The sequence below is a fragment of the Salmo trutta genome, chromosome 25 (genome assembly GCF_901001165.1).
Source record: "Salmo trutta chromosome 25, fSalTru1.1, whole genome shotgun sequence".
Taxonomy (NCBI): domain Eukaryota; kingdom Metazoa; phylum Chordata; class Actinopteri; order Salmoniformes; family Salmonidae; genus Salmo; species Salmo trutta.
This window is the reverse complement of record NC_042981.1, coordinates 25,717,188-25,739,697: the sequence shown is the minus strand read 5'-3', so window position 1 is coordinate 25,739,697 and position 22,510 is coordinate 25,717,188. Positions and strand designations below refer to the sequence as shown.

The 22,510-nt window shown below is 45.9% G+C and overlaps 1 protein-coding gene across 2 annotated transcripts in view; it reads left to right on the top strand.

The window, feature by feature from the left end:
- Window positions 1-22,510, top strand: part of mnat1 (MNAT1 component of CDK activating kinase) — a 56,954-nt gene that overhangs the window by 15,604 nt on the left and 18,840 nt on the right. For both annotated transcript variants that reach the window (XM_029713366.1, XM_029713368.1), the window contains exon 8: window positions 5,905-6,026. In XM_029713366.1, the coding sequence (XP_029569226.1) occupies window positions 5,905-6,026 (122 nt within the window). The remainder of the gene's footprint in view (window positions 1-5,904; window positions 6,027-22,510) is intronic.

The following is a 22,510-nucleotide window of genomic DNA, read 5'->3' as shown; positions in this document are numbered from 1 at the left end:
CCATCTCCACAGAGGAGCTCTGTCAGTGACCATTGGGTTCTGGTCACCTTCCACCTCAATGGAAACAGGATGCACCTGAGCTCAATTTAGAGTCTCATAGCAAAAGGTCTGAATACTTATGTAAATAAGGTATTTCTGTTTTAGTTTTTAGAAATTGAAAATGTGTTAAAAATAAGGCTGTAACGTAACAAAGTGGAAAAAGTGAAGGGGTCTGAATACTTTCCAAATGCACTGTATATCCTGATGCCTCGTCACTTTACCCCCATACATACAGTGTCTACCTCTATCACTCCATTATCTTTGTAAACATGGCATTGGAACTGACCCTGTATATGGCTTACTTCCTCATGTTTATTTCTTGTGTGTTTTTGTTCTACCTTATGTTATTTGTAGTACTACATGGATATTTTTGGGGTTAGAGCGTGCTAGAAAGGCATTTCACTGTACTTGTGAACTTGAATGGTCCAAAGTCAGTCTGGGTAATCCCTGAGTTTATAGCACTCCACTGAACAAAGAGACTCTCCCTCCCTGCTTTGATATCTCTCAAACACACACACATCCGTGTACTCCACACACACACACACACACGTTACCCAGCCTGGGCAAACATCCTTGGAAGACCAAAGTGAAGCGTGTTCTCTTTTTAAATTAGACATCTGTTGAAATCAAAAGAAATTGGATGTGTGGGAGGTAACCCTTCCATGCTGAAACTAGCTATTGATGATGGCTCTCTCCCTCTTTTTGTTGTAGTCTGATAGCTATAGTCTGTCATAGCCAAGCTTGTTTGCAAAACTGAACATTGGTTAAATTGTGTTACTTTAGTTCAATTATCCACTGGTTCATGGAAGTAGCCTAGTTAACTGTGTGTGTAGATGTCTGTTAAGTGTTGTGTTGCAGCTGTCACACACACACAGACAGACTAGAACAGTCTTCCATGCCTGCTTGCTGTTGACCTGTAGAGAATCTCCACCTTGGTCCAGCTTTCAGCGCCATCTTAAATAAAACGTCCCACTGCCACAGGGGTGAGATGCACCCCTCATGGCCAGCAGAGCAGCTGACATGCCTGACGAGGCTGACGTGTGCTCTTGATGAGAGCGCGAGAGCAAAACTAATACTTGGTCAAATGCATGTGGGAAGTTTATCCCTTAACACAGATGTGTACCTTGCTAAAATTCCCAGGGTCCTCTTTGGCTTGACTCCATAGAATGGAATCTAAGGGCCTTAGTGAACACACATTCGGTGTGTGTTTGCGCTGGCCTGTTTTTCATTGGTAGTGTGTTGTCCTCTGCAGTGACCTTTGTTGGGTAGTCATGCTCCTCATTCAAGGCCAAGCCAAGCTCTGTCTGACAGACTGGCTCAACCTGTTCTACTGTGGAGGCAGTCTGCTACACCACACAGCTACTTTCCCCTCACTCTTTCTCTTTCACTCTTGAGTCTTAATCACGCACTCCATTTCTTCTCTCATTGCTGTGATATGTTCCTCCTCTTGCTGCTCCACTTAGCCATTGCTCAGATTTCTTCTTTTGCTTTTAAACACTTCCAATTATGTGTAGCAACACGGGTCTCTAAAAGTGTGGTTGTATATGGTAGTAGTATGTTTCCGTTTATACCTCACCAACGTGATTGACATTCATTTTGACTGGTGTGTCATTCACAGCTCAAAGCCTGGCTTGTTTTGTGGGAGAGGGCTCGACCCTTCACCTTTTGCTCTTATATTCCATTGTTGGCACGGAGACCCATGGCTGCGGGGATGTGTGGGCTGGGGGGTTGGGGAGATGACTCTCGGGGTAAAGGATAGTTGTTGTCCCCCCCCCCCCCCGATTGGCACAATCTGTGGGCATTCATTCACACTTGTGCCCCTGCCTCTGGTTTGGCCTTGTTGTGCTTGGCCCGAGCACCCCACAGGCAGGCCGGCCCAGCCCAGAGGAAAAAGGAGTTGTCAGCTTTAAGGGCTTTGCGCTGGTGCAGCTGCTGCCTGCAGGATGGTTATATTTAACCCTCCGAGGGAAGGGGAGGCACTGCAAAGGCAGGAGCGTTTACACTTGCTACTTGTGCTCAGTGGGCCAGAGGGGGCCACAAAGCTTTTTATCCACACAGAAGCACCACCCGTGACGGGGTAGGGGTGGCAGAGAGGGTGAGGGAGGCAGGAGGATCACACGTGGGAGGATTTGACCCTCTCGCTCGCTGGTGCAGGTCGTCCTAACTCTGGTCATTAGACTTATCCCCAATACAATTCCACACAGTGGCCGTCTTACTCCCGCCGCCTCACTCTGTTGTGATTGCAGCAATTATCACTGGGCTGTTAGTGAATGGAGCCCCCTGTGGCTCTGCCTGGGTTACATAGAGCTCAGCTGAAGTTAGGCTGCCCATGGGGGTGGGGGGGTTGTCGCCAGCGATCTTGGGACGTTCTGCAGAGCTCCACAGTTGGGGTGATAGAGAAGGGCTGCTCACGGGAGCAAGTGGACTGTGTGTGGCGTAGGTAGTGGCTCCCTGGGGGTAGAGTGTGTGATCAGATCTTGTGCCTGGATGTTAATTAGGCTTGGCCTTGAACACTGACTAAGTAGCTACAATGGCTGGCTAATTCAGTATCTTGGGAGTTGAATAAAGATGGTGTGATCTTAAACCTGATGTAGACCTGACGTGGACCGTACCGGAGTAGGGAGAACTAGAAGGGAGTTGTGAGGTACACTGCGATTTCCTCAAGTTATCCTCCCCTGCGGTTTTATTAAGATGGATGGTCCCAAGAGTTTTACTTTAGTGTCACAGGGGACTTTTTGGGAATCTTAAACACACACTCAGAATTACACCCACACACACAAATCAACACACTTTTTCCTTGGGTTTTAAGATTGGCCTCTTAATGTTGTTTGCAGATGTTTGTTTTGGCCCTGTGGTAGTGGTGCTCGCTCTTTTGGACTGTCACGTGGACCACAGGAGCCTAGCTCTCCGGGTTGTTCTGCTGTGCTGACAGTGAGCGCTCGGAAAACAACCATTTCCACTGATCCACACAGCTTTTAATAGAAGGTGATGAGTTTGTCACGTGCGGGAGAGATACGATCATTGAGACTTAACTGTTGATCTTTCTTTGTTTTACTCATTTGAATATTTAAATGCAGTTGTGATGCTACCTGTCATGTATGTGGTCATCATTCTCAATGTCTGGCAGTTGTAAACCAGTCAACACTTCATTGTTAGGTATTGTGTTTCAATCCCATTGTACAATCTGCAGGCAGCTAGTGGATGAACTGGATGTTGACAATACTGATGTTACAGTGATGCAGACACATTTTAACAGGGGAGCTCTGTGTGTGGTGTAGGGGTGAGCGATACAGTATGTGTGTGTTCCTGCCAGTTTTCAAGGTGCCTTTGGACAGGAATGCAACAAACTTCTCTGGACTGCTCTAGTTTGTCTGTCAAATGAGATTTACTGCCTTTTCACCATCTGTAACTCTTCTCACTTTCTGTCTCGCTTTCTCTCTCTCACCCCACCATCACTGTAGTCTCTCTGGGTGATTGGTGCAGGGGAGAGTAGGAGTAATACAGTGCTGAAAGAGAGACTGAAAGAAGATTGATGGAGAGCGTGGAGAGAGAGTGGCCGGCCTGGGTTTGATTAGCTTGTGTTGGGGCTGAAGTGTTGTAGGGATGAATGGGAGGGAAGAGGCTGCCTGGGTCACTGGCCCCACAGGGTTAAAGGTTGAGTGGCAGCAGCAGAGAAATGTGTGCGTGGGAGAAGGAGAGTATTTTTGTTTTGTGGAGTGAATGTTTGACTGTCAATAACCAGGTTTCCATCCAACCGTTTCATGTGGATGAATAACTTGACACATAAAGTCATGACAGGGCTGATGGAAACAGGAAATGATGGTGCAATTTCATAAATGTCGATAGACAATTTGTTAGTTTGACATGGGATCTTCTTCTTTCAGAAAAATTAATTGAGGTGATAACACCAATATTGATAGAATCACAGCAGGCTGTTGTAGGCCTACCACCACGACTAGGAAAAGCATTACGTTAATAGGCAGATTAAATAAGTTATGAACTTCACATGCTAGTTAAGTGCACAGTGATCATGCTAAATATGGAGGGTAGGCTCTTATTTGAATGCTTGTGACATGATCAGTGCTTGGCTGCCAATTATCAAATAAAAGGATCTTGCTCTTTTCCATATCTCATATAACACCCTGTGCACTTTATCAGCTAACTAGTTTGCTATTTATCAGAACAGTTGTTTTGGAAATGCAATTAAACACATTTTCATCATGGGAACTTGACTGCAAATGTTTTTTGTTTTTATAATTTTTTTTGTTGTAATAAATGTACGCTACGTCATCACGCACAGGCCATTTATCCGCAAAACAAGTCAGTTTGGTGGAAACACACCTGGTCGGAAAATGCGCATATTGTTTTTATGCAGATTTTAGAATATCTTTCTGAAAATCTGTCGCCAGTTGGATAGAAACCTGTGTTTGTTTTGTTAGTGGCAATATCTTGATTTTTATCACATAATATTCAGATATTTTATATGGCCCCACACCACTGAACCATTGTTTTGAGCTGTGTGTCACACCGGACTGTGTTGCTTGTTTCGGACCCAGCTTGGTTCATTCTATTTCATTGTGCATGATTGCCTGGCCAGCAGCATGCGTTAGAACAGTGGTCGGAGGCCAGGGGCCACATGTTACTAGTTTAGTTGGTTTTCATCAGCTCCCCTCTCACTGTAATGTTTATACTCTTTCTCTCCCTATTTCTGTCTCTCTGTCTCTCATACTTTTTATTACTCTTTCTCTCTCTCTGTGCACCACCCTGCCCCCTTCCTCTGTTTTTGTTTAAATATTATCTATGTTCTTAATTCTCTTTGTTTCATTGTCATCCAAACTCATCCATTACCCTTCTTCCAGTCTAAATGCTTTAAAGCCAGACTGAGACTCAGTAAAGGACATGGCCGACCGGAAAGTCCCTCTGACTAATGGCACAGGCTGAGATTGAACAATGCTGCAACGTCCCGAAGAAGGATCATGTTTCTTGCTCAATGGCCACGTTCAAGGGCATATTGACTGCGAGGCAAGGCAGACAAATTTGAAACCCCTTTCAACCTTCATGGATTGGAAGAGAATATGCAGATATCAAATCTGTTTCACAGCATATTTTCTGATTGGAGGATACACGACAGATTCATGTGGGATGTTTGGCGTGCCGGAGAGCTTACCAAATGGCAGTGATGTCATTCAGGTAATTTGGTTGGCCACCCACCGTGCCATGATGGTGTTTCTGGATGAATCCACTTAAAGCTCCCGTTGATTGGATACTGATTGGAGAGAGACACACACACACACACACACATACAGAGAGAGAGATGGTTACTGCTCTCCTCCATGACTTTGCCTCCCTCCTGTAAAGTTAATTTATATCATGAATCACCGGAGCCTTCTGGGCAGTCTGTATTTTTCATCATTACTTACCTTGTTCTCCACAGGATTTATTCTGGGTATTTTATAGTATTTACTTTGGTTCAGAACTATTTTTGAGTAGCTCTCTCTTGCTTTGTACATTTTGAGCTCTTGCAAAAGCGCAGGGTTTCCCTATCCCAGTCACCATCAGAGGGTTTATCTTAGGGTAGGCTATTTTCAGTATTGACAAAAATTGCTTTGTTCACTGCTTAACTCTTGCTGTCTGCATAAAATGTCTACTTTGGGGGCAGTTTTGGACTTGGTCAATGCTGTTCGATCTAGCATTCCTTCTTACGACGACATAGGTTGACGACCACAGGTTGTTTCCTCAAGGATTTGGGTAGCATATTTGTTCCTCAACTGCTAAATCTCTTTGTGGTGATTTATTAGTGATGTTCACACCGGCAAACATGTTTGACTGTAAAGACTGTAATGTGTCGCTTCTCCTATGCTGCAGGGTCAGACTGTGTCGCTGCTGCCCGTGACCCGGTTAGAAGAGGTTCTGTACCTCTACCAGCCCATCCACATCCACACATACGGACCCCCCGTTCCTGAGCTGGAGCAGCTGGGGCGACTCGGGTAAGAACCCATCCTGTAACACACATACACACACGCACAGCTCTGCACAACTGGCAAAGTTAGCTGTTGCACAATAAAATCTGGAGATGCCAGTGGTTTGATAAATAACTACAGGGGAAAGCACCACACTATAAGCCTTGCTTATATTGTTCAGTGAACAGTAGTGTAATCAGCACCTCCAAAGGTTGACCAACTTGGCCTAGTTTGCACAGCATATCTGATGGGGTACAGTAAGGCATTTAACAGGTAGGAGACTGGGAGTGAGGCTGCTCTGGAAGTCTTTTGTTTTTCTCTGGAGTTGCCCTTGACTAGCTGTGAGAGCTGGGGGGAGGGCAAGGTTTAAAGGGGAACAGCCAACCAGTTCCCCTGCACCAGCCCTCTGCCCCTTCCCTCTCACTGCTTCTCCTGGACCTCGCTGTCTGTCAGCACACACAGGAAGTGCTTTCTCAACGGCGGGCCCCCTGGGCCAAACACTCGGCGACGTCATTGGCCCTCTCCTCTCATCACCCAACACAGCCCATCCATCAGACAGTGCCCAGCCATCTGTCTCCACGGGGACAGGCTGGCACTAGTAAGCATTTCACTGTTAGACTACACCTGTTGTTGACGAAGCATGTGACAAAAACGATTTGATATGACTAAGGCCCTCCCACGTAAATTAAACAGGAGTTGTTCAATTTGATAAACTATTTGGTTAGTGTCAGTTGATCTCAAAAAGTATTTGTATAGTTAGACAACCTTAAATTAAAATATATGAAATGATACCTCTTTTATCAAAAACCTGAAGAAAAAAAAACCTGACTGTCATTGTATTTATTTGGACAGTGAAGCTAAAACTTAATTTGGCTCTACTCCAGCATTTTGTATTTGAGATGATAAAATTTCTCATATGAGGCGACAGTACAGAATGTCACCTTTTTTTATTTGATGGTACACTACCATTCAAAAGTTTGGGGTCACTTAGAAATGTCCTTGTTTTTGAAAGAAAAGCACTTTTTTAAATTTTCCCCCCCCTTTTTTAAAATAACATCAATTTGATCAGAAATACAGTGTAGACTTTGTTAATATTGTAAATGACTATTGTAGCTGGAAACGGCTGATTTAAAAAAAATGGGATATCTACATAGGCATACAGGGGCTCATTATCAGCAACCATCACTCCTGTGTTCCAATGGCACGTTGTGTTAGCTAATCCAAGTTGATCATCAGAAAGCCCTTTTGCAATTATGTTAGCACAGCTGAAAACTGTTGTGCTGATTTTAAAGAAGCAATAAAACTGGCCTTCTTTAGACTAGTTGAGTATCTGGAGCATCAGCATTTGTGGGTTCGATTACAGGCTCAAAATGGCCAGAAACAAAGACCTTTCTTCTGAAACTCATCAATCTATTCTTGTTCTGAGAAATGAAGGCTATTCCATGTGAGAAATTGCCAAGAAACTGAAGATCTCGTACAACGCTGTGTACTACTCCCTTCACAGAACAGCGCAAACTGGCTCTAACCAGAATAGAAAGAGGAGTGGGAGGCCCCGGTGCACAACTGAGCAAGAGGACAAGTACATTAGTGTCTAGTTTGAGAAACAGATGCCTCACAAGTCCTCAACTGGCAGCTTCATTAAATAGTATCCGCAAAACACCAGTCTCAATGTCAACAGTGAAGAGCTGACTCCGGGATTCTGGCCTTGGTGGAATTGAACCAACAATCTCAAATTTGGATTCATCAGACCAAAGGACAGATTTCCACCTGTCTAATGTCTATTGCTTGTGTGTCTTTTCCCAATCAAGTCTCTTCTTATTGGTGTCCTTTAGTAGTCGTTTCTTTGCACCAATTCCACCACGAAGGCCTGATTCACACAGTCTCCTCTGAACAGTTGATTTTGAGATGTCTGTTACTAGAACTGTGTTAAGCATTTATTGGGGCTGCAATTTCTGAGGCTGGTAACTCTAATGAACGTATCCTCTGCAGCAGAGAGCTCTGGGTTTTCCTTTCCTGTGGCGGTCCTCATGAGAGCCAGTTTCATCATACCACTTGATGGTTTTTGCGACTGCACTTGAAGAAACTTTCAAAAGTTCTTGAAATGTTCCGTATTGACTGACCTTCATGTCTTAAAGTAATGATTGACTGTCGTTTCTCTTTGCTTATTTGAGCTGTTCTTGACATAATATAGATTTGGTCTTTTACAAAATAGGGCTATCTTCTGTATACCACCCCCTACCATGTCATAGAACAACTCTTAACAATGCACACCTGTTAATTGAAATGCATTCCAGGTGACTACCTCATGAAGCTGGTTGAGAGAATGCCAAGAGTGTGCAAAGCTGTCAAGGCAAAGGATGGCTATTTGAAGAATTTCAAATATAAAATATATTTTGATTTGTTCAACACTTTTTGGGGGTAATTTCTACATGATTCCATATGTTATTTCATAGTTTTGATGTCTTCACTATTATTCTACAACATAAGAAGAACCCTTGTTTGAGTAGGTGTGTCCAAACTTTTGACTGGTACTGTGTATGTTTTAGAAATGAAAACACTGTCTAGTTCCCCCATTTCAAGGTGTCATATTTGTATCTACAAAATAGTGGATTCGGCTATTTCAGGCACACTCGTTGCTGACAGGTGTATAAAATTGAGGAAACAGCCATGCAATCTCCATAGACAGACATTGGCAGTAGAATGGCCTTTACTGAAGAGCTCGGTGACTTTCAACGTGACACCGTCATGGGATGCCAACTTTCCAACAATTCTAATCGTTAAATGTGTGCCCTGCTAGAGATGCCCCGGTCAACTGTAACTGCTGTTATTGTAAGTCGCTCTGGATAAGAGCGTCTGCTAAATGACTTAAATGTAAATGCAACGTCTAGGAGCAACAATGGCTCACCCGTGAAGTGGTAAGCCACACAACCTCACAGAATGGGACTGCTGTGTAAAGAAATTGTCTGTCCTCGTTTGCAACACTCACTACCACATTCCAAGCTGCCTCTGGAAGGAACGTCAGCACAAGAACTGTTCGTCAGGAGCTTCATGAAATGGGTTTCCATTGCCGAGGAGCTACACACAAGCCTCAGATCACCATGCGCAATGCCAAGCGTCGGCTGGAGTGGTGTAAAGCTCGCCGTCATTGGACTCTGGAGCAGTGGAAACGTGTTCTATGGAGTGATTTAATCATGCTTCACCGTCTGGCATTCCGACCGACGAATCTGGGTTTGGTGCCTCAAGTTTTTCGCTCATCATTATTCATGATTATCTGTTATCATGGTAGTATCAACATTAATGTAGAAGTGTTCAGAAACATATTTTACTCTTATTTATACTGAAAAATATATATAAACGCAACATGCAACAATTTCAATGGTTTTACTGAGTTACTGTTTATATAAGGAAATCAGTCAATTTAAGTAAATTCATTAGGCCCTAATCTATGGATTTCACATGACTGGGCAGGGGTGCAGCCATGGGTGGGCTTGGGAGGTCATAGGCCCATCCACTTGCGAGCTAGGCCCATGCACTGGGGAGCCTGGCCTTACCAATCAGAATGAGTTTTTCCCCTATAAAAGGGCTTTATTTCATACAGAAATGCTCCTCAGTTTCATCAGCTGTCTGGGTGGTTGGCCTCAGACGATCCCACAGGTGAAGAAGCTGGATGTGGAGGTTATGGACTGGCGGGGTTACATGTGGCCTGCGGTTGTGAGGCTGGTTGTACAAACTGATGACAAAATCTCTAAAATTACATTGGAGGTGGCTTATGGTAGAGAAATGCACATTAAATTGTCTTGCAAATGCTGTGGTGAACATTCCTGCAGTCAGCATGCCAATTGCACGCTTCTTCAACTTCAGACGTGTTGAGGAAGCGTGTCACATTATTTACCATTACATTTTTATTGGGCACAACATAATCTGAAATGCAACCAAAACAAACTGTAAATCCAACACGTTTGTAGAGTCAGAAGCTTTATGTAGTCATTGCGTGCTAGGAATATGAGACCAAATACTAAACATCTGACTACTTGAATACACATATTGGGTTTGTTTTCCAGTTCTTTGGATCTGTGTAATCTGAGGGAAATATGTGTCTCTGGTCATACATTTTAGCAGGAGGTTAGGAAGTGCAGCTCAGTTTCCACCTCATTTTGTGGGCAGTGTGCACATAGCCTTTCTCAATAGCAAGGCTATGTACATAGTCCAAACTTTCTTAAGTTTGGGTCAGGTATCCTGCCACTGTGTACTCTCTGTTTAGAGCCAAATAGCGTTCTAGTTTGCTGTGTTTTTTTGTTAATTCTTTCCAATGTGTCAAGTTTTTCTCTTTGTTTTCTCATGATTTGTTTGGCCTAATTGTGTTGCTTTCCTGGGGCTCTGTGGGGTCTGTTTGTGAACAGAGCCCCAGGACCAGCTTGCTTAGTGGACTCTTCTCCAGGTTCATCTCTCTGTAGGTGATTGCTTTGTTATGGAAGGTTTGGGAAAATATTCCTTTTAGGTTGTTGTAGAATTTAACGTCTCTTTTCTGGATTTTGATAATTAGCGTGTATCAGCCTAATTCTGCATGCATTATTTGGTGTTTTACGTTGTACACAGAGGATATTTTTGCGGAATTCTGCATGCAGAGTTTCAATTTGGTGTTTGCCCCATTTTGTGAATTCTTGGTTGGTGAGCGGACCCCAGACCTCACAACCATGAAGGGCGATGGGTTCTGTAATTGATTCAAGTATTTTTAGCCAGATCCTAATTGGTATGTCAAATTTTATGTTCCTTTTTATGGCATTCAAGGCCCTTGGCTCTCAGCTCATTCACAGCTTTGTGGAAGTTACCTGTGGCGCTGATGTTTAGGCCGAGGTATGTATAGTTTTTTTGTGTACTCTAGAGCAACGGTGTCTAGATGGAATTTGTATTTGTGGTTCTGGCAACTGGACCTTTTTTTTGGAACATCCTTATTTTTGTCTTACTGAGATTTACTGTCAGGGCCCAGGTCTGACAGAATCTGTGCAGAAGATCTAGGTGCTTCTATAGGCCCTCCTTGGTTGGGGACAGAAGCACCAGATCATCAGCAAACATTAGACATTTGACTTCAGATTCAAGTAGGGTGAGGCTGGGTGCTGCAGACTGTTCTAGTGCCCTCGCCAATTTGTTGATACATATATATGTGTGTGTGTGTGTGTGTGTGTGTGTGTGTGTGTGTTGAAGAGGGTGGGACTTAAGCTGCATCCCTGTCTCACCCCACGGCCCTGTGGAATTATTTTTTTGTGCCAATTTTAACCTCTCACGTGTTTGTGTACATTAATTTTATAGTACATTGTTTTCACTGAGGAAATGTACGAGTCTATTAATGATAATGCATAGGATTTTCCCCAAGGTTGCTGTTGACGCATATCCCATGGTAGTTTATTAGGGTCAAATTTGTCTCCACTTTTGTTGAACGGGGCGATCAGTCCTTGGTTCCAAATATTGGGGAAGATGCCAGAGCTAAGGATGATGTTAGAGTTTAAGTATAGCCAATTTAAATTGGCCTTTTTGGGTTGTTCATTCAATGTAATTGGAGAATCCAGTGGGTTCTGGTAGTCTTAAATAGTTGATTCTAAGATTTGTATTTGATCATGTATGTTTTTTTCTGTTTGTTCTTTGTTATAGGGCCAAAAAGATTGGAGAAGTGGTTGACCCATACATCTCCGTTTTAGATAACTCTGTGTTGTTTTCCAATTTTCCCAGAGGTGGTTAGTGTATGGTTTCTTCAATTACACTGAGCGGATTTCTGACGTGCTGTTATTTCTTTTACTGTAGTGTATTTCTGTATTGTTTTTGTGATTCATTTTAGTGAAGGCATGGACTCAGGTTTTCTCGGTCTGTTTTTGGTTGAATAGGTTTCTCAATTTCTTTTTTAGGTTTTTGCATTCTTCATCAAACCATTTTCGATTTTTTTTATTTCACCTTTATTTAACCAGGTAGGCCAGTTGAGAACACAGAGAACACAACACAGAGTTACACATGGGATAAACAAACGTAAAGTCAATAACACAATAGAAAAATCTATATGCAAATGTAGTAAGATTAGGGAGGTAAGGCAATAAATAGGCCATAGTTAAGAAATAATTACAATTTAGCATTAATACTGGAGTGATAGATGTGCAAGTAGAGATACTGGGGTGCAAAGGAGCAAAAAAATAAATAACACTATGGGGATGAGGTAGTTGGGTGGGCTATTTACAGGTGGGCTGTGTACAGGTGCAATGATGGGTAAGCTGCTCTGATAGCTGATGCTTAAAGTTCGTGAGGGAGATATGTCTCCAGCTTCAGTGATTTATTTTTATTTTTTTTATTTTTTTTTGCAATTCGTTCCAGTCATTGGCAGCAGAGAACTGTAAGGAGTTGGCTTTGGGGATGACCAGTGAAATATACCTGCTGGAGCGTGCGCTACGGGTGGGTGTTGCTATGGTGACCAGTGAGCTGAGATAAGGCAGGGCTTTACCTAGCAAAGACTTATAGATGACCTGGAGCCAGTGGGTTTGGCGATGAATATGAAGTGAGGGCCAGCCAAGGAGAGCATACAGGTCACAGTGGTGGGTAGTATATGGGGCTTTGGTGACAAAATGGATAGCACTTTGATAGACTACATCCAATTTGCTGAGTGGAGTGTTGGAGGCTATTTTGTAAATGACATCGGCGAAGTCCAGGCTCGGTAGGATGGGTATGTTTAGAAGCCTAAGTGAAGGAGGCTTTGTTGCAAAATAGGAAGCCGATTCTAGATGTAATTTTTGATTGGAGATGCTTAATGTGAGTCTGGAAGCAGAGTTTACAGTCTAACCAGACACCTAGGTATTTGTTGTCCACATATTCTAAGTCAGAACCATCCATTGTAGTGATGCTAGACGGGCGGGCGGGTGCGGGCAGCGATTGGTTGAAGAGCATGCATTTAGTTTTACTTGCATTTTAAGAGCAATTGGAGGCCATGGAAGGAGTGTTGTATGGCATTGAAGCTCGTCTGGAGGTTAGTCAACTTTTTGAGGCTAGTGGGATGCTAGCATCCCACCCACCGTGCAGCCAGTGAAAAATCAGAGCGCCAAATTCGAAAACAACAAAATGTCATAATTCAAATTTCTCAAACATACAACTGTTTTACACCATTTTCTAGATAAACATCTCCTTAATCCAACCACGTTGTCCGATTTCAAAAAGGCTTTACGGCGAAAGCATAAAGTTAGATTATGTTAGGACAGTATATAGACAAATTACACACAGCCATTTTCAATGCAAGGACAAGCGTCACCAAAAGCAGAAAACCAGCTAAGATTATGCACTAACCTTTGACAATCTTCATCAGATGACACTCCTAGGACATTATGTTAGACAATATGCATTTTTTGTTCTATCAAGTTCATATTTATATCTAAAAACAGCCTTTTACATTGGCACGTGACATTCAGAAAATGTATTTCCCCCAAAACTTACGGTGCATCAGCACTACAATTTTCAAAAATACTCATTATAAACGTTGCTAAAATATTAAACTGTTATTCAAAGAATTATAGATTAACATCTCCTGAATGCAACCGCATTGACAGATTTCAAAATAACTTTACTGGGAAAGCACACTTTGCAATAATCTGAGTACTGCGCTCAGAAAAATACATCAGGCTAATTACAGATATCTGCCATTTTGGAGTCATCTAAATGCATAAATAGCATTAGAAATATTCACTTACCTTTTAATAATCTTCATCAGAAGGCACTTCCAGGAATCCCAGGTCCACAATAAATGTTGTTTTGTTCGATAAAGTTAATAATTTATGTCCAAATAACTCCATTGTTTGCGTGTTCAGTAAGCTACTCAAAATGTAGGACGCGCAAGGAAAATGTCACGACGAAAAGTCAAAAAAAGTTCTGTTTATGTTCGTTCAAACGTTGTAAAGCATCAATCTTTAGGGCCTTTAGAATGTGAAAATTCAGTAATATTCCAACCGGACCATTCCAGTGTCTTAAAATTTTTTGGAACAGAGCTACCTCCTCACGTGAATGCGCGCCAATGAACTGATGTCCTTCCCTCGGTCACCAACTTCCCAGCCTTCTTTTTCGGTCTCTGTTCATCATAGACGCCTCAAACAACTTTCTAAAGACTGTTGACATCTAGTGGAAGCCTTAGGAAGTGCAAAATGAACCCTAACTCACTGTGTTCGATTGGCAATGACTTGAAAAAACTACAGGCACCAGATTTTCATTTCCTGGCTGTATTTTTCTCAGGTTTTTGCCTGCCATATGAGTTCTGTTATACTCAGACACCATTCAAACAGTTTTAGAAGCTTGTTTTCTATCCAAATCTACTAATAATATGCAAATATTTGACTCTGGGCCCGAGTATTAGGCCGTTTACTCTGGGCATGCTTTTCATCCGAAATCGAAAATACTGCCCCCATACCTTGACAGGTTAACACAGTGTCCAAAGAAGGGCCAGATGTAACAAGCTGCATCAGTGAGGGACTTATTTCTGGAAAGGTGGATTTTTAAAAGTAGGAGCTTGAACTGTTTAGGCACAGACCTGGATAGCATGACATAACTGTGCAGGCTGTCTCTGCAGTAGATTGCAACTCCACCCCCTTTGCCACTCCACGCCCTTTGGCAGTTCTATCTTGGTGGAAAATGTTGTGGTTGGGGATGGAAATGTCAGATTTTTCGGTGGCCTTCCTAAGCCAGGATTCAGACACGGCTAGGACATTAGGGTTGACAGAGTATGCTAAAGCAGTGAATAAAACAAACTTAGGGAGGAGGCTTCTGATGTTAATATGCATGAAACCAAGGCTTTTACGGTTCAGAAGTCAACAAATGAGAGCTCCTGGGGAATTGGTGTAGAACTGGGGGCTACAGGACCTGGGTTAACATCTACATCACCAGAGGAACAGAGGAGGAGTAGGTAAACAAAATGAGGTGTTATTGAAAAGAGCAGCAACAGGTGAGTCAGGGTGCCGTTCGGGCCGGGGCTAGTAGATGGTTCATTTGGCAACTACTACGCTAGGCGAGCAGGGGAGGCAGCATTCAGAAAGCTAGCGGGCCGGGGCTAGTAGATGGTTCATTTGGTAACATCGTAACAGAAGAGCCTGTTGACACCACATCGGGCGATCACGTCGGCAAATGAGGTATTGTAGCCCTAGAATTAGCTGGTATATGGGCCAAGCTCGAGGCTAGCTCAAGGCTAACTGGTGCTTGCTTCGGGACGGAGGCGTTAGCTAACAGTAGCCAGTTGTTTGCAGCTAGCTTGCTGCAACGATCCGGTGTAATGATCCAGAGCTGCAGGAATCCGGTGATGTGGTTTATGAGAAGCAGTCCGATAGGCGCTGTGCAGACTGGAAGGTATTGTCCGAGCTAAGGCTGGCTGGTGACCGAGGAAAAAGGTGAAGACCGCTAGCCGTGGCTAACAAAGACTTGTAGCTAGTTAGCTGGCTAGCTCCTGATGGAGGTTCCAGTTATAAGGAATAAAAATGGCAGATAGCCTACCATTGACCACATTTGGTGAGGCGGGTTGCAGGAAAGTATATTTAGTTCATAGATGGGTGAGATTAAGAGAGACGTGAAAAAAACCGGCTATTTACACGTGATAAGACAAAGACAAACACACGTGTCCGATTGCTACGCCGTCTTGGATACGCCATTTTGTCATTGTTGTTCATTTTCTTCGGTTTTCTTTTTTGATTTGATAGGGAAACTGAGAGGTCAAATATACTGTTTAGGTTTTCTACTGCCAAGTTTACGCCTTCACTATTTACAGTGGAATGTTTTGTCCAGGAAGTTCTCTAAAAGGGAATTAATTTGTTCTTGCCTTATTGTTTTTGGTAGATTTCCACACTACATTCCTTCCATCTATAGCATTTCTTGATGTTATTCAGTTCCTTTTGGTTTTCATGCCTCATGATTGAGTATTGCTTTGTTCCAAGTAGACTGTGATTTTGCTTTGATCTGATAGGGGTGTCAGTGGGCTGACTGTGAACGCTCTAAGAGACTCTGGGTTGTTGTTGTACTTGTGCTGGGGGTGGGGGTATATGGAGGTGGGAATGCTGTTGCCTCCAGGCAGATGTTTGTCCCCTTGTGTGCTGAGTGTGTCGGGTTCTTGTCCAGTTCTGGCATTTAGGTTGCCACATGCTAGTCCCTGGGCCTGGAAATTATTGATTTCTCCCTTCAGGATGGAGAAGCTGTCTTTATTAAAGTATGGGGATTCTAGTGGGGTGATGTAGGTAGCACACAGGATGACATTTTGAGATCATTTCCTTTTGATTTTCTAGCCAAATGTAAAATGGTCCTCTTTTGATTAATTTAATAGAGTGAGTTAGGTCTGTTCTATACCAAATTGCCTTCCCTCTTTCACACCTGGTAGTTTGGTGGATGGGACTGCCTGCTCTCTGTAACTTAGAGAACAGCCAGTGAGTCCGTCTCCTCTATATGAGCTAGCTACCCCAGAAGTTGCTGTCAAACAAATGATGCTTTATTACCAACGCGGTATTGTAAACACATTGTTCGTGGCTGGTGTTTGCTTGTTTGCAGACTTTCTTGTACAGCTTTGACAGTGCTACTGTATCTTTTTTGACACGCAAAGACCCAAACGGCGTTCCATAGTATGTCAGTGTTGAAGCTAAAAGAAGTGACGCTATTACTGTGTAACTCCGGTAGGGCAACATCTGAAAAATAGCACACTTGGTCGTGTGTAGCGGTGCTTGACCAGTCTGTGAAAGCCAACATCACCCACAACAGAGAACGGATGATTGTCAAGGGCAATGAATTCCATTGTCTTGGCGTTAATGGATTTCGCCTTTGAGTTGTCTCACTGGAATGTTCTTACTCTTTCAAATGACTGCTCGACTTGTTGACTGCTCGATCCACACCACAGAAATTGTGGACTAGGTTAGGAATGCTGTGTTGCAAGTGTAGCGCAAAATGTTACTTGCCGTCATTATGTCACGTACGCACATCAGCTATCACATCCGAGTTAAACTAGACATCAGGTCGATGTTGGCATTTTTAGCTAATATTGGCCGATTCCGATATGGTCAACGATATATCGTGAATCCCTATTTTATTTGAAATAAAAAATGCCCTATTGATTTTAGGTTCCTCAATCACGTTTCCCTAATGAACTCCTGAGCTACCTAATTAAAGTGAAACCTTCCTTAAAGGATTGCAGGAAGCTTTAGTAGAAGAACTGGGACTGCTTTCACACTACCGTTCAAAAGTTTGGGATACTTAGAAATGTCCTTGTTTTTGAAAGAAAAGGACATTTTTCTTTTTTTATTATTTATTTTTATTATTTGTCCATTGAAATAACAACATCAAGTTGATCAGAAATACAGTGTAGATGTTGCTAATATTGTAAATTACTATTCTAGCTGGAACCTAGAAGGCCAGCATCCCGGAGTTGCCTCTTCACTGTTGACGTTGAGACTGGTGTTATGCGGGTACTATTTAATGAAGCTGCCAGTTGAGGACTTGTGAGGCGTCTGTTTCTCAAACTAGACACTCTAATGTACTTGTCCTCTTGCTCCGTTGTGCACCGGGGCCTCCCACTCTTTCTATTCTGGTTAGAGCCAGTTTGTTCTGTGAAGGCAGTAGTACACAGCGTTGTACGAAATCTTCAGTTTCTTGGCAATTTCTCGCGTGGAATAGCCTTCATTTCTCAGAACATGAATAGACTGACGAGTTTCAGAGGAAAGGTCTTTGTTTCTGGCCATTTTGAGCCTGTAATCGAACCCACAAATGCTGATGCTCCAGAGACTCAACTAGTCTAAAGAAGACCAGTTTTATTGCTTCTTTAATCAGTACAACAGTTTTCAGCTGTGCTAACATAATTGCAAAAGGGCTTTCTAATGATCAATTAGCCTTTTAAAATGATCAACTTGGAGTAGCTAACACAACGTGCCATTGGAACAGAAGAGTGATGGTTGCTGATAATGGGCCCCTGTATGCCTGTGTAGATATCCCATTAAAAATCAGTCGTTTCCAGCAACAATAGTAATTTACAACATTAACAATGTCTACACTGTATTTCCGATCAATTTAATGTTATTTTAAAGGGACAAAACAGTGCTTTTCTTTCAAAAACAAGGACATTTCTAAGTGACCCCAAACTTTTGAACTGTAGTGTATATTATTTATGCAGTGTAATGCTGAGGTTTTGGTTCTTTTGGCCAGGCTGATCAATATGCAGATGAAACACACCGTTAAGAGGGGGGGGGGGGGGGGGGGTCTGGTGTCAGCAGTTCAGGGGTCCTGCAGGACCAGGGCTGGCGGAAGGGCTCTGCCACTGAGATAAATGAGGCTCCTCTCAATGAGGAACTCCAGTCCCACTGGCGCAGGCAGCCATACAGACTACTGTAGCCCAGTTTGACAAATAAACCACAACTCCCATGATGCAGTGGGCTCTGTTAGCCTGAGCTGGAATGCTACTGACACTTCTGCATTGTTTGCAGTTTTGTGATTCAGCTAAGTTCAGAGTTTATGCACCTGTGCATGGACATATATACATACACACACGGAAAGTCTGACAGACACACCACAAAAACTTGCATAGTGACACACACACACGTCCTAGGCCGGATTTCTGGCAACAACAGATATGGTTGAAAGGCGTGTGGAGAACAGTGGGAGGTTATGGAGAGGTTGGAACGGAGTTCTCCAGTGCAGCGTTAGGCCGGACTGGAGTAGGTCTTTTGACCTACAGTATGAAGGGGATATGAATAGGGAAGGAGGGGCTGTTGGTGGGCTAGGGTGTTATCTTAAACAGGGCTGTTCCTCTTGGTCAGGGCCCATGGTGACTTAGCCCTGCTGCTAATTTGTCTTGGACAGGGGAATCTGGGGGGTGACAGGAGAGTTGGGTGAACAGCCATGCCACACCCCCTGTGGCCTCTAGGGCCCGGCTCTGCACAGTATGTCCTACACCCACTGGAGGACTGATTGGAGCCTTGGTTTTTATGCAAGGCACTCCCTCACCCTCTCGCTGTGTGTGTGTGTGTGTGTGTGTGTGTGTGTGTGTGTGTGTGTGTGTGTGTGTGCTTGCATGTGTCCCTCTCTTTGCCCCCCAAAAACTGCAGGAGCGCTGCGCAGCTCTCCGTCTGTCGCTCTCTCGCTCTCCGTCTGTCGCTCTCTCGCTCTCCGTCTGTCGCTCTCTCGCTCTCCGTCTGTCGCTCTCTCGCTCTCCGTCTGTCGCTCTCTCGCTCTCCGTCTGTCGCTCTCTCGCTCTCCGTCTGTCGCTCTCTCGCTCTCCGTCTGTCGCTCTCTCGCTCTCCGTCTCGCTCGCTCGCTCGCTCTCCGTCTCGCTCGCTCGCTCGCTCTCCGTCTCGCTCGCTCGCTCGCTCTCCGTGTCCGCTCGCTCGCTCTCCGTGTCCGCTCGCTCGCTCTCCGTGTCCGCTCGCTCGCTCTCCGTGTCCGCTCGCTCGCTCTCCGTGTCCGCTCGCTCGCTCTCCGTGTCCGCTCGCTCGCTCTCCGTGTCCGCTCGCTCGCTCTCCGTGTCCGCTCGCTCGCTCTCCGTGTCCGGCTCGCTCGCTCGCTCTCCGTGTCCGTCTCGCTCGCTCGCTCTCCGTGTCCGTCTCGCTCGCTCGCTCTCCGTGTCCGTCTCGCTCGCTCGCTCTCCGTGTCCGTCTCGCTCGCTCGCTCTCCGTGTCCGTCTCGCTCGCTCGCTCTCCGTGTCCGTCTCGCTCGCTCGCTCGCTCTCCGTGTCCGTCTCGCTCGCTTGCTCTCCGTGTCCGTGTCCGCTCGCTCGCTCGCTCTCCGTGTCCGTGTCCGCTCGCTCGCTCTCCGTGTCCGTCTCGCTCGCTCGCTCTCCGTGTCCGTCTCGCTCGCTCGCTCGCTCTCCGTGTCCGTCTCGCTCGCTCGCTCGCTCTCCGTGTCCGTCTCGCTCGCTCGCTCGCTCTCCGTGTCCGTCTCGCTCGCTCGCTCGCTCTCCGTGTCCGTCTCGCTCGCTCGCTCGCTCTCCGTGTCCGTCTCGCTCGCTCGCTCGCTCTCCGTGTCCGTCTCGCTCGCTCGCTCGCTCGCTCTCCGTGTCCGTCTCGCTCGCTCGCTCGCTCGCTCTCCGTGTCCGTCTCGCTCGCTCGCTCGCTCGCTCTCCGTGTCCGTCTCGCTCGCTCGCTCGCTCGCTCTCCGTGTCCGTCTCGCTCGCTCGCTCGCTCTCCGTGTCCGTCTCGCTCGCTCGCTCGCTCTCCGTGTCCGTCTCGCTCGCTCGCTCGCTCTCCGTGTCCGTCTCGCTCGCTCGCTCGCTCTCCGTGTCCGTCTCGCTCGCTCGCTCGCTCTCCGTGTCCGTCTCGCTCGCTCGCTCCGTGTCCGTCTCGCTCGCTCCGCTGTCGCTCTCGTTCTCGTCCTCGCTCGCTCTCCGTGTCCGTCTCGCTCGCTCGCTCGCTCTCCGTGTCCGTCTCGCTCGCTCTCCGTGTCCGTCTCGCTCGCTCGCACGCTCTCCGTGTCCGTCTCGCTCGCTCGCTCTCCGTGTCCGTGTCGCTCGCTCGCTCGCTCTCCGTGTCCGTCTCGCTCGCTCGCTCGCTCTCCGTGTCCGTCTCGCTCGCTCGCTCGCTCTCCGTGTCCGTCTCGCTCGCTCGCTCGCTCTCCGTGTCCGTCTCGCTCGCTCGCTCGCTCTCCGTGTCCGTCTCGCTCGCTCGCTCTCCGTGTCCGTCTCGCTCGCTCGCTCGCTCTCCGTGTCCGTCTCGCTCGCTCTCCGAGTCCGGCTCGCTCGCTCGCTCGCTCTCCGTGTCCGTCTCGCTCGCTCGCTCGCTCTCCGTGTCCGTCTCGCTCGCTCGCTCGCTCTCCGTGTCCGGCTCGCTCGCTCGCTCTCCGTGTCCGGCTCGCTCGCTGTCGGTCTCGCTCGCTCGCTCGCCCTCGCTGCCTGGCTCGCTCGCTCGCTCTCGCTCTCGCTGCCTGGCTCGCTCGCTCTCGCTGCCTGGCTCGCTCGCTCGCTCTCGCTGGCTCTCGCTGGCTCTCGTGCTCTGTCTGTGGCTCTCGCTCTGTCTGTCTCTGTCGCTGGTGCGTGCTCTCTCTTTGGCGCTCTCGGCCACGCTGGTTCGCTCTCTTGCTGGTGCGTGCTCTGTCGGTCTATCGGCGCTCTCTCACGCTCTGTACCTGAATAAATATGGGCTGAGTTCTTATTAAAGGCAGCTGCTACACTAATGGGGGAGAGAAAAGGCTGCATGTTCAGGCAACAGGGGCCTCCGAAAGTGTCCATTCAGCTTCCACCCCCCCAACACACATACAATCTCAGAAACACACATTCCCTGTTGTAAGCATAAGCATGTCTTTGTGCGTGTGTCTCTGTGTGCGATTAAAAAAACCACAGAAGAGAGGAGGCCCCCTATAGTGTGAAGACATTTTATGAAAAGGAAGCGTCACACATTCTGTTTCACTGATTGGCACATGCATTAATATATTCCGCACCGAAAATACCTTTTGCTGTGCATTACCATAACATATTATAATGTGAATTCTCATAGGCCATAGGATGAGGCCTTTTCCTACACTGTGATCTGGACCACTGAATGTGTAGTTTGACCAGGTGGTTTACTGTAGTCTTAGTACTGAGGGTGTTCAGGACAGGTGTGGCTGGGTCAATACTGGCCTCTCCTGGCACGCCAAGCCGCCTCAGCCCAGTTTGACTCCCAGTGACATGGTTGGGAACTGATTACTAAGGTTTCACCACTTGACTCCGCACACCACAGAGGGATGCCATTTTACTATCTGTACTTCTGCTGTCTGTGGATGAAAAGAGAACCTGAATGATGGTACATTTGTATATTATGAACATATGTTACTGTTTTGGAAGTCATGTACATTTTCTGTGTTTGTTAGAGAAGGTTTGCTTTGGTCGTGTGTGTGTCTTTGAGATATGGAAGGGGGGAGCATGTTTATGTGTGCTTGTCTTTGATCTCTGTGTGTGTGTGTGTGTGTGTGTGTGTGTGTGTGTGTGTCTTTTTCTGGTGCACTTCCTAAGCTCTGACTGTGTAGGCGATGACAGACCCAAGTTGTCTGCCGCTGTAGAGAGAAGGGGGAGTAAATCTTGGACAATGACTAATCGTGTGGGGGGGAAATAGGGAGAAGGAGAAATTGGCAGCACCACACTCAAACATTCTACTAAAACCTCAAGTGCTGACAATGAAAGCTAGAGAGAGCAGTTGTTTGTGTTGGCACAGGTTGCCCTGAAATTAGTCCATCTCTGTGACAGGGGTTGCTCAACGCGCCACTTTAATTGCCAATGTAGATAATATTTAAAGTTTTACCCCCTCTTTCCCTCTTCCCTCCCAGCTCTACCTAATTGGTGGAAAAAGTGAGGTTTTCGTCGTGGAGAGGTTGGTTGTCAGGCGGCCGTCTCTCCTCACCTGGTTGGGGTGAAGGGGAGCAGATGAGCGAGGGGGAGGGGGGGATGTTTAGTCTGGAGCTCCTCTCCAGGGGACCCAGAGCTGAGCTGAGCTGCAGACCAGGAAGTAGTGATCCTGAGCCATGGAGGCTCCTGAGACTCACTGGAGTCTGGCTGAAGGGTTCAAGCTCTC